We start from the raw sequence: 13200 nt of genomic DNA on the forward strand, positions 1-13200 counted from the left end.
AAATGCTATTAACTTTGATTAAAGCATTTAATGTCCAAACTTGGAGTAAAATCTCATGCAGATTTTCTCATCTATGAAAACGCCCATTGTTGTCAAAGGCATCCAGTCAAAGATCACTTTTTTAAGATTCCACCAACCACAAACAAAGAGGGCCATCACGTGAGAGATCACTTAATTCATGGAGGACAACGATCAGCAGAAATCAAGGAGCGGCCATCCACATCACAAAACTATCATTGAAAGCCTTGACAAAAGTGGTTTATCTTATAATGTTTTATAAATTATTTGGGTGTCACAATTATTACAAAAGTGAAATTTATACAAAGTCTGATAAGTCTGACAAAGTGTGACACCATAATCACCAGTAATATACGTTCAAGTACTATTCCACCACCTAAGTTTTATTCTCCTGAAGTCTCCAATCTCCTAAAATCTAGTGGAGAAAGCCCTTGTCACGTAAGCTGGCCACTGTATCAGCCAAACATTTGTTTAGTGGGGTGAATGAGAGGCCTAGATCTCTAAGCCTCTGATTAGAAAACTTGTATGGCTGCTTCCTTGGGTTTTTCTCATCTGAACACCTGCAACATTCATGCATGGCCAACGTCATTGTCCACTACTTAATTCATCATTCAATGTCATTGCCCACTGCTTAATTCATTATTCAATAATATATAGGGGTTTAAATTTTTTTGAATTTCTTATAGTCTAAAATATATATACTAAATAGATTTAGCAGATATATAAGTTTTTAGCCAATTAAATAACTTAAACTTATAAGCTAAAAACTTATATTTTTAGAAAATTTTCATTGAAAACAAAATTAACAACATTAATGAGAAATTTTTTTTACTAGAAACAAGGTATTTTTTCTGCTACTTAAACCTTTTTCTGCTACTTAAACTAACGTGTGTATATATGGTGATTGCATACTTGATAGGAAGTGGATTGTGTGGGCACAGTTCAGCCAACATTTGGACAAGGTCTCCTCTGTGGAGATTGGATTCTGCACAGAGATATCTATAGCCGCAGGCAGAAGGCGTTTCATACACTAAAATGTGAGCCTCTGCCACGTCCCTCACATCCACATATGCCTGAGTTAAGTTTGCATACGTCTTCGCTGATCCTGATTTTCATCATCACAACGTCCATTCATGTAGCGGTTAAATCACTATTCCACTAACTACATACAGCAAAAACCAACTAACTCTATAAACCAACTAACTACTAGATATTCCCCACCTGTCAAGTATTTCATAATATGGGCAGTGCTTGCGTTCATGGCGGGCTGCAACAGTGGACCCAAAACCAGACTCGGATTCACCACTGCCATCTCTAAATTCCTTTTCTCGGCAATCTCCCATGCTAATTTTTCTGCCAAGGTTTTTGCATAACAATACCAATTCTGTAACGCATGAACCAGACCAACGATAAGATTAGTACATGAAAGTATCCATAGCATTTCCACAATATTATACCTAAAATTCACAGTACTCCTGCTGCTGTTTTCTTAAAAAATGACCTAATACCTTAGTTTGCATGCAGTAATCCAAATCGCTCCAACAGTCATCATCGACTATGGCGAGTGGATCTCTGTGAGGGTCCATGTAAACTGCGCCAATAGAAGATGTAACCACAACACGCTTCACTCCCATTGCTGCACATACCTCCATAACATTCCTGGTTCCATTCACAGCCGGTTCTATCACCTGCTCCTGTATCATCAAGCCAAACCACGTAAGGAAATTTTGGAATAGAAGTTACAGAATTTTCAATCTTAAAAAAAGTAATAATAAGAATATGGATGGGATAGGTTTAATAATGTAAGAATTTTTGGTAATATATATAATTCAGCTTTTCTAAAATGTTTTTTTGTTTCTGATCTCCACTCTTGGATTAGTTCTTGTTTCTGATCTCCACTCTTGGATTAGTTCTATATATATTCTTTTAGTTACTTGAATTCTCTTTTGTTCTTAGTATTAGAAATTTTTATATTTTTTTAGTAATTTGATTTTTTTGTTTTTTTTAGTATTAAAAATTTTCAGTTTTACAAATGGGGCATAGTTATTTTGATGATTATGAATATTTATTAGGCATTTAGTTCATATGGCTGTGTTAGTATTATAGTTTTTTGATTAGTTTAATTACTACATAACATCTATTTTCATTCAAATTCTCAAGAAATTTTATATTTATTCAATTATCCAGTAAATTGGTTAAGTTTATTGGATATGTCTTAAATATTTATAGTATATTGAGTTTAGTTTGGGCAGTTGATAGAATAGTTAATATTTAAGTTTGGTAATTTGATATAGAGTAACTAAATGGCTCTTTGAAGTGAGTATATATTGTGCACTAGCTAGGAATCAACAACCTTTTTTTTCCTTTAGGTTAGGAGGGAAGTTGATTTTCACCACCAAAAAGATTTTCAACGCCCAAAATTATGCCAATTGAGTGTTAAAAATTTGCTTTTAAAAAATAAACATGTAATACTAGTAAATGAGTATATTACTATATACACTGTCTGTTAGCCATGTACCAACAACTTTTCTCCTACTTTAAAACTAATAAAAACAAATTTCTTAACCAACTATCCCAATACCCAAAACTTTGTTCCATTTTTAAATGTATTAAATTTTTTAAATAATACCAATAAAAAAACATTCAAACACCTTCCTTCCTAAATAAGAATGTTACATTTACTTTGACTTGAATTTAAACTTTTATATAAAAATGTAACGTAATTTCTGAAATATAATAAAAATAGCATTAAATAAAACATTGTTTACGTCCTAATATAAATATCAATCACTAAACTACAAAATGAACCAGTGATTTGCATCGTAACATAAATATCAATCAACTGGATTACTAACTACGTATTAAGGCGAACAACCAATTTGAAAAGTCAAAAACCCACCTTTATACCTAAGACTTTTTACCTACCCTAGCTATATACATATGATGACTTCCCATCACAATCATTAAACCACTGCCAGAAACGAGAACAAAAATAATAATATAAATTACTACGTCAAAAATTTAATATAAAAATGTAACGTAACTCATAACACAAATATGAACCACTAACCCACAATTCACGAAATTGAACCAATGCAAACAAAAAAAACTAATCTGAAATTTGAAATTGCAACACAACTTCAATAAGTACAATGTTTGCAGCATAATATAAAAATCAATCACAAAATAAGAAAAAAGATTGCAGAATAACATAAATATCAATCGAGAAAGACAGCCTGCCAGACAGCCTGCCAAATATGACCAGCTATCCAAGATGAAGTTTGGAATAAATCTTTCAATTAATTTTTTCCTTTAAAAGCTATCCATATATCAAGGGATTGTGTGGGAGGTTTCTTATGTATAAATTTATCCATTAACTGTAATGACATGGTTACCCCTCAGATGATTGCTGGTGTCAAGAAAGATAGCCCAGCAAATATAATTAGTCATTAGTTTGTATTTTTTTCTAACTATATATACACTAAAGGAAAAGGTTGTGTGGTGGATTTCTGATGTAGAAATTTATCTATAACTATGTATTAACTTGAATTTTTATTTTTTGTTTACAAATTTACCCACACACAATACCAACATGATCACTACTCATATGATCACCTACACAATAATCACCTACACGATACTGACATGATCACCACTCATATGATTTCTAATTTTAATGAAAACTAAACTCCATACTGCCACCAAAACTTACAAAAAAACATACCTCTATCTTATTTCCTGTAAACTAAACCTGAAACTACCACCCAAAAAAAACATCCCTCTATCTTATCTCCTGGTTTATTGCATATGATGCATTGCAATTCAAGATTAACAAAGTTGATAGATTCCTTTTTTAAGCTCTAACATCTACGTTCATTAACAAAGAACATAAGAGATTCTATATGAAAATTACAGGGTTGTCATTTAGAAGGCAAGCCATGTGAAAGACACCCTGACAGCCTTGGATAACTGTGGCTAAGCTCTGGTAATCCAGAATATCAGCTTTCACAAGCTCAAGTCTCTCCTTTGCTCCTTCCAACTCTCTGAGATGCTTATACTTGCAATCATCATCTGTAATTGTCACATCCATTAGAATAAATTACAATACCCATTGCATGTAAAAAGATCAAAGAACTAAATGAAAATTATGTAAAGACTATTATGCTAGTTGGTTGGTATACCAGTTGGGTTGGTGCGAACTGCTCCTCTGACAGTATAGCCTCTGCTGAGGAGCATCTTGACCAGCCATGAGGCAATGAATCCCCCTGCTCCTGTCACACAAACAGTTTCATCTGTTTTTTTCTCCTGCTGCATTTGATTTGGTCCCATTTTTCTTTATTATTCCTCCTACAGACTGCAACACTCGGATTAACAACTTCACAGAGGGAGGCAGTAAGCAGTGAAATCTAAAGCTTCCTGAGAGTTGTGGAAATGAAGGGGAGGCCTTCCTCTTTAAAGGAGAAATTTTTGACAAGGCAAAGAAATGGCTGTGAGATAACCTCTACCGTACTTGAATGTATATATAGGACAACAATGCTTACATAAACGTATAGTTGGGGCAAAGAGCAGACATATATTGAGGAGTGGTTGAGCATTTACTTGGTTCGGATGGCTTCTTGGATGTGACTGATAGTGCAATGTCCTAAATGTTTTTATTTTTATAGAATTTGCACTTCCAAGGTAGGAAATTCTTGGAAAATATTCAAAGCTGCTCGATATATCAATAAAGTGTTTATTTAGGCCATGTTTGCATGGGCAATATTACATTTTAAGCTTTAAAAGTATTGTTAAAGCACGCTTACCTAAACAATATGATGGTGAGTATTCTCGCCTTTTATTTAATCAGATAAAAGTTATAATTTGGTTTGGACGGTGAAAAGGATAGCGACAATGTCCTCAATTCCACACAATCCCATTGCGTTTGAAATGTTAATAAGATTCTTTGAATATTTGGACCATTAAATTTAACATGCACATAGTTTCAACAACTAAATTTGTTTGATCAACTGCTAACGGGATATATGGGATATTCAGTGATAAAATTAACGTTTAACATAGTTAATGTACTTAACGTTTAACATAGTTAATGTACTTCTAGAATGATGAGGTTATTATCTTTCTAGAATGATGTATTTCCAAATGTCATTTTTAAAATGTTGCTTTAATTTATGTAATATAAGAAAGTTTCAGGTAGTTTAATATATATATATATATATATAAATAAAAAATAAATAAAATATAGATTGATATAAATAAAATAAAAAATAAAAAAATAAAAGATAGATTGGATTAAAAAAAAAATAAATCATTCCTTATTTATATTGGAAAGATAATTGTTTTGATATTTTTATTTGCTATTTATTTATTTATATATATATATATATATATATATATATATATATATTGTGAATCTTTCCTTATTTATATTGAAAAGATAATTGTTTTGATATCTTTATTTCTTATTTATGATACATTTTATGATTTTATAATATATTTTAATATGATAGAAAATAAAATTTCAATTTATAATAATTTAAAATTTAATAATGTATTTTAATATGATGGGAGATTACAATATTAAATATTATAATTTTATAATATATTTTAATAGAAAGGAGGATGATTTTTTATTTTTTTATATGATATTAAAATTTCTAATAATTAACCTTGAATGTAAATGTATTTAAAAATATGTAAATTTATATTTATATTTTTCTATTAATGATATAAATAATGTTTTTTTTTTCTTGAAAATAAAATATGAAAACAAATTTAAAATCTCTCCATAATTGAAACATTGTTACGAAGATTTTTAAATAAAATTTCACATAAATATTTATGGTTTGAAAAATCCTACAAAGGATGATTTGTGGAAAAGAGTTTTGCATAAGATGATATGTGTATAGACCTTTCAAAAACTAGTATGACTTATTGATTTAAATGTTGGTGGTCTAGGTTGATGGCTTTGGTACAATTCGTAGATTGATTCATGTGTTGGTACGCAAGAACTTGAATTGCATTAGGAGGTGACATTAGAGGTGCCTATTAAGGGGGTTTTCTTTCAACTACTACACAAGTATTGTAGATGTAAAAATAAATCAAATTTAATTTGTTTTCAGTCCCTCAAGTCATCTAATGCATGTTCTATTGTGATAGTCATTTCTTCATTTTGACTAAATAGTTGACCTTTTCACTTACACAGACATCTTGTATTGTGAATAAGTTCAAATCACACTTTCCATGCATATGTTGGCCTAGTAAGTCTTGGAAAATTTTAGGGGATAAATGTAACACTCTAATTTTTAATCCCTAGATTAGCAATGCATATTTGTTAATATGATGTATGGTCATAGGCCAAGTGATGCAATAAGTAAAAATTATATAGTGAAAAGAATAAAATAAAATACATCTTCCAAAAAGATAAGGATGGAGTCGTGTAGGCTATGTTTTCATAAGAGAGGAGGGCTTAAAAGAGGTGAAGGAGAAATTCCACATGCCTATTAAAGCCAAATAATTTTTATAAAATCACTTTTGTAATGGAATTTCTATTTGGTTTTTTATTATTTAAAAAAACCAATTATTGGATGCATGTAAGAGGTATGGTGGGAAAGTCACTTTGCATGGGAGAAAATGAAATTCAAATAGGGGGAGAGGGCTATTTTTGTAGTTTGGTAGAATAGAAAAAATGAGAGTTGAGTGTATGGAAGAAGGAAACCATAATGGTGCTAAGGACAACTTTCTTGAGCTAGTAAATGCACTAAGAATTGAACTATTAGACTTATTGAGTCATGAAAGATACCATTAATTTACATCCTTTTACAATCTTTACACAACCTTTCCTTGAATTTTATCCTTTTCAACTCTTTTGTAACCTTGTTTTTCTCTATTTTAATACTTTGTGTGGGATTAGTTTCAAGACATCCTCCAATACATTTATTTTAGTATTTTAAGTGATTTTGTGATTAAATATTAAAAAAATAACATGTTTCACTTATCTTTGAAATTTAGTTGAGTTTTCCAATGATTACATGGATATTTAGAGCTTGCAACAATGTAAATTTTATTACCTAACTCAAATTTTGAATTTCCTTTTCAAATCATTGAAGAATTTTCATGGATTTGGGATTAGTAATCAATCATCCAATATAGGGAAGCAATCTTGAAAATTTTGATGGGATTGGTTGTGTGTTGTTAGAAAACATCTTAGAGATATTTATGTGAATATACTTAGAGATATTTAATTGCTAATTATTAGAAAATGTTTGCAATTACTTGTGAGATATGTGGATCTAGATTATTTATTGTTTATCTTAGTTTAAATTCAAGTTTATATACAAGTAAGAGTTCCTTATCCATTCTAAAGGGATAACTCTTGGAGTATATGTCCAACTTATGATGGAACAAAACAAAACTTCCTAGTATTCTTTTCACATAGATTGTCATTCTCTAGTTTTAGTTGTAATATATTTTGATTTAGTTTATCATGTTATAGAGTAGTTTTCTACCTTGTTTTCAAGAGAATTTGTTAAACAAGTGTTATCATTGATATCAAAAGTGTAGTCATTAATCTCCAAAGTGTTGATATGATAAGGAGATGATTTGTTCAAGGGGAGCCTCTCCCTATTATTCCCCAAATTACAAAACGATGAATTCTTGAAATCTCAATGAATTGGGATCGAGGTGGATATTGAAGTCTTGTGTAAAATCCAAGCTTCTAGATGCATCCAAACCTCATGACTGTATCCATGTATCAAGGTAGATTTTGGTCCATCAAAGTAACACCTTAACAAAACACTCAGATCCAAATTTTCATCTTGGATAGCAGACGGACCCCAAGTATAATATGGCATTAGAAGTGGCATGTTAATTGGTGCCAAGTAGCAAAGCAGGTGATATGGAGGCATGAGGATTTGGCACATGACATTAATTTTTGGCATTTTTGTGTGGCTAATGAGATAGGTAGAAGGTGACATGTGGGAGATGCCTCGACACTTGGTAGTACTAAGGAACTCTACATGGCAATGAGTTGATTTTCTAGTGATGCAACAAACTAACCATAGGACCTGCAACTTAAATATTAACAAAAAACATAATTATGAATTCCACATAATAGGTATGCACATAAAATCTCATAATTAATTGATTAATAAATAAAATATTTACAAGGGAACTATTGGCTTCATGCTTGGCCACTGACTCTTCACTCCTACTCACACACTTACATGCCTCATGGGCTCACCTAGATTTATACAAGTGGATTTGAACCCAAAGTAGGTTCTAGATCCTAAACAAACTCCCAAAATGTCTCTCATGATCCATAAAAACTCTCATATAATCCCTTATATCTAGATAAGATATAACTAACCCTCAAATCTCTCAACTCTTCCAAAATACTCTCGAACCTTTTCCTATTTACAAGAATTCTCATTCTCTCTTAAAAATATAGGAAAATACATTAAATAATTAAATCCTAACTTATGAAACTAACTCCTTTAGTAAAAAATAAACCTTAGGTTAGATACACCCGCATGACACTCCCCAAGTAAAAGAAATTCATGGTCTCCTGACCATATATCTTCATAAGTTGAATAAAACTCCTCGTGGATCCCAATATTTAGTTTGTAGCTCATCAAATCCTCTGTCATATTCTTTCCATTATGTTGTTGTCTGTTTGCCTCATCTTGCAATATCTTGGTTTATGTGTCTTTTCCATTAGTTTTCTTAATTCTTCAACCTCAATATCCAATCTAGTTTTTTACTGAAGTTTGTTGTTACTAGCTTGGAATATCAATTCATCATCTTTAACATTAAATTGAAAATTACATTTCATCTCAGGTTCCACATTTTCAATACTTAAACATTTCTCTTCTTTATTTGTAACTTGATTAGATTCAAGTTCCATCAACATCTTTTCTAGCAATTGTAATTCTTCTTCACATTTCATAAGCATTTTACGATCGCTTTCAGAAATCATTTCAAAAGACTAACTTTCATCTTGTATGAAATATAATCAATTAAATGTCCATCATCTACAATATATCTTTCACCCATTCACCAATTTTCATATTTAAAAACACAAGGCTTCTGATCTTTATGTTGATGATTTTGTCCTCAAGTCATTATGTTGATCTTTTAGACAGTTTGTGGTTCCATCTGTGGGAATCGAACCCATGTTCATATCAACATATTTCATTTTAGCATCATCATCATCCTCACTAAGCATCGGTCCTTATTCTGGTTCACAAATGTATACATTCATCTCATTTATCTGGAGTTTTTCTGCTTCCCTTAACAAAACTTTCAACTTATGCTTCTGTCTCCTTACAATCAACTTCTTGATTAGCCATTTAAATTTCTTCTTCATTATCCATCGATGTTTTTGATTTTGTAGCAGATCCATTAATACATCAAGTCACGCCTTCAACTCAAATATATCTTTCTCGAGCTCTTCATCACTTATGCCAAGTGTTGTGGCATCACTGTGGTTTTTCTCTGAATTCTGCAAATGAATATCCATAGTCATCTTCATCTCCTCCCACAAACTTCACCTTGTTCACTATAAGCTGTAATTAAACTAACACGTTGCCAAGTTACCTCCTCTGAACTTGGCCAATGGTTTAATTCACTTGAACCATCTTTTGGAGCACTCCTTGCTCCTCTGACTACAACACTTCCCTAGCTTATTTACTGAGAACTTGCACTTGTATTCTTCCTAGCTTTTCCACATCGCTATCTCTTTGCTCCTACCGCACTCTGCAACTCATACATTTTAATTTGATGCAAGATTATTGAAACTCTCATTACTTTGGGTGTCGATCTCTATAGAAAATGCACCCAATTACAATCAACTTGACTTATCACTCTAATGTTCTTTTAAATCTAGAATTCTAATTTGATGGATCTTGGGTGTCGGGTACAACCGAAAATGCACCCTTTTATAAATTATATAAATGACTCAAGATTTAACTTGACTCCAACTTAGACTCTCAAATTAAACTCACGACTTTCACTTTTACCTATTACATAAAAATCTTAATACTTTCCATGAAGAGTTGAGAGATTTTAGGGTTAGTTATATCTTATCTAGAGATAAGGGATTAGATGAGCATTTTTGTGGATCATGAGAGTTATTTTGGGAGTTTGTTTAGGATTTAGAACCTGCTTTGGGTTCATATCCACTTGTATAAATCGAGGTGAGCCCATGAGGCATGTAAGTGTCTGAGTAAGAGTGAAGAGTGAGTGGCCAAGAATGAGGCCAATAGTTCTCTTGTAAATATTTTATTTATTAATTAATTATTTGTCAGATTTTATGTGCACACCTATTATGTGGATTTCATAATTATGTTTTGTTTTAATCTTTAAGTTGCATGCCCTATGGTTAGTTTGTTGCATCAACTAGACAACATGGTTATGAAATGGAAAAGATGACTTCATAAGAAAACCATGTGGGAGGTCCTATTTTGTATAAAGAATATTCACACAGCACTCTCTAAATCCTTGAGATTTGTGCCAAGGTAGTGTTCTGGTGAAGATTTAATGTGTATTTTAATTTGGACAAAATGGAGATGAAAAAAGAATGTGTGCCAAAAATAATAACCCTTAGTAGGTTATCCGACCATCTAGGATTACATAGAGTCATACATCGAGGTGTGTATCTAGTTTGGTCATTTGACAAAGGCACATATATTGATTAAAGTGAAGAAAAGGAGTTAAGTTAGAATTCTAATTTGCATGGTTCCATGCAAAATAATTAGAATTATATGGGAATCCATACATCAAGGTGTCTATGTAGTTTTTCCATTTGATAAATACCTAGATATGGATGCAATTGAAGAAAAGGAGATAAGTTAGAGTTCTAGTTGGGTCAAGGCTTTGCATACAGAAAGTGAAAAAGGTATCCATGTATCTAGGGATCTTCCTATGCAAGTACCATAGTCAATAAATAAAGACCTAGATTCCAAATACATTGGAGAGGTGAGTTAATACTAGGGTCCTTTCCCCAAGTTAAAAAAAGGGCTAAGTTCATAACACTTGGATCCAAAATCAAATAATAAGGAAATCTGGGGCATCTAGTAATATGGGAATTTTGAAAGTGTCTTCTTGGACCCATTTTCCAAATGTATTTCAAATAGTTGTTTACGGTTTTTCTCTTGATACATGGTCATGTGGTTTTGTGAGTTTGAATTTAAGGGCCCAGGGCATCAAGTGTTGGGTTATTTTATATTATTTCCATGACTAGCCCACGTAGTTAACCGAGGGGTTAGAGCCCCCCCCCCTTTGTTGCAATGATTTTGTAGTGGGGGGGTTACAGGATGTTTGAGGGGTGCAGGTAGCCCCCCCTTCCCCCTATTGGGTTTGGGGTAGCGCCCCAATTTTTTTTGGTTTTGGACCCTATATTAGGTTGGGCGGACGTACCTATGGTTTTGTGCATGATTTTCACACATGGTTTTGGACGCGATGATTTTCAGTCCATGGTATTGGATGCTTCTTCATGTATAAATATGTATTGTAACATTGAAAGGAACACACTGAAAAATCAAGCTGGTAGTCCCGATTTTGGGATCCAGGGGAAGATCTCTATATATATGTGTTTTATGTGTTATGCTCTTGCATTGTTTATTTTCTATGTTTAAGAATTTGTATGCATGTAATTTTTGTACGGGGTTAAAACCTACATCAAGGAACCTTGAAACGAGAAAATAATATAGGTTATATAGAGTGGTCCTACATGGCATGTTGGCTCTGCTAAGTTTCTATTAGCGTAATTTATCCTAAGCCAGAGAAGCTTGAGAGTGTGAAGAACATGAGATTGTACATGATAATGAATAATAGAATCAAGAAATATGAGTTTCGTGGGGCTTAATACAAAAGAAATATTAGAATGAAGTGTAAGGAAGATGTGCCAACTAGACAAGGAAGTAGTTTTATCTAAGTGAAAATATATGTTGTAAAATCTTGATGTACAAAACTATGTAGACATAAGAAAGTTAAAGAATGAAAGAGCATTTTACTGTTGTGGGTAAAGAAGTAAGAGACAAATCATAAATAAATGATTTTATATGATTTTATATGCCTATGGATTTACGTCTCAAAATATCATGATAAAGGGATTTCTAAGCTAGTTTAGGTTAGTGTATTAAAATATTAGGGGATCAGTTAGTACTTTTAGCTAGTGCCAATAAATCATTTCAAGGGAATGACATCTCCTTCTCATTGGTGTTGTAAATCATTTTAGGGGATTGGTGTCTCTTTTTTCTTCATCTCAATAAATCATTTTAGGGGATTGGTGTGTCCTTTCTATTGGTGCCAATAAATAATTTAAATGGGATTGATCTCTCCTTATGGTTAGTTCCAGTAAAAGTATTGTAACAATAGGTTGGTTCCTACAAAAACATTCGTACAACTATGTTTTGTGGTTTTCTACCATAATTATTTTGGTGTATTCTCATGTCGTTGATGTGATTGACATTTTATATGCATCGAAATGTTTTAATTATTAAATTTGACATTATATAGATTCACCTACCTCCCATTCTCAACGTAATCATACTTCCAATAATTGGTTTCAGAGAAGGTGCCTTCAAGAAGCAGTATAACCACTAGAAGCTAGATCGCATGGGATCATGGCTAGTGTTATAGACATATTTGGGCACATCAACCCGAAAATTATATGTTGATAAACTAGGGCTCATCAACCCCTAAAAGAGTTGTTTCATACCCTAAAAGAACATAGTCGTTTGATTACATCATTCCCCAAAAGTTCCACCTAAGAAACCATCCGGAATTGGCCTAAACTGAACCATACATACTGCTCCACTCACAAAGTGCGATGCATATTGAGTGTTACACTACCAGGGTGTGATGCATACTTTTTGGGCCTTTTATAGGGTGTGATGGGTGAGGATGGACAAATGTACTAGACAATTTGCTAGGTGGTTTCTCATGGAATCTTCTAGAAACTTCTCCTATGACACTTGCCTCCCTAAATTCGCCCAGGGATGAGTAAGAGATCCAAGAAATCTCCAAGTGGAACCAATTGTGACTAGTGGAATGACACTAATCAAAACCCTAGAGATGACTCACACATCTATAAATGGATCCCTCATCTAAGAGACCTAGAGGCTGGAATATTGTGAATTGCAAGGAATTTCTGATAGTTTGTAATTGAGGAAAGATCATTGC

General features: G+C 32.4%; 1 protein-coding gene across 1 annotated transcript; it reads right to left on the bottom strand.

Moving 5' to 3' along the window:
• Positions 1–277: 277 nt before the first annotated feature.
• On the bottom strand, positions 278–4492 carry LOC149161884 (cinnamoyl-CoA reductase 1-like). The gene is made up of 6 exons (XM_089435578.1): positions 4200–4492; positions 3932–4089; positions 1527–1712; positions 1240–1402; positions 931–1123; positions 278–578 (listed from the first exon to the last, which is right to left on the bottom strand). Exons 1-6 carry the CDS (start codon positions 4345–4347, stop codon positions 434–436), a joined length of 993 nt encoding a protein of 330 aa, XP_089291704.1. The 5' UTR covers positions 4348–4492; the 3' UTR covers positions 278–433.
• Between the last annotated feature and the right edge of the window lie 8708 nt (positions 4493–13200).

The sequence above is a fragment of the Pinus tabuliformis genome, chromosome 5_2 (assembly GCF_031772625.1).
Source record: "Pinus tabuliformis cultivar Carrire ecotype Pingquan chromosome 5_2, CPIR1, whole genome shotgun sequence".
Classification (NCBI taxonomy): Eukaryota; Viridiplantae; Streptophyta; class Pinopsida; order Pinales; family Pinaceae; genus Pinus; species Pinus tabuliformis.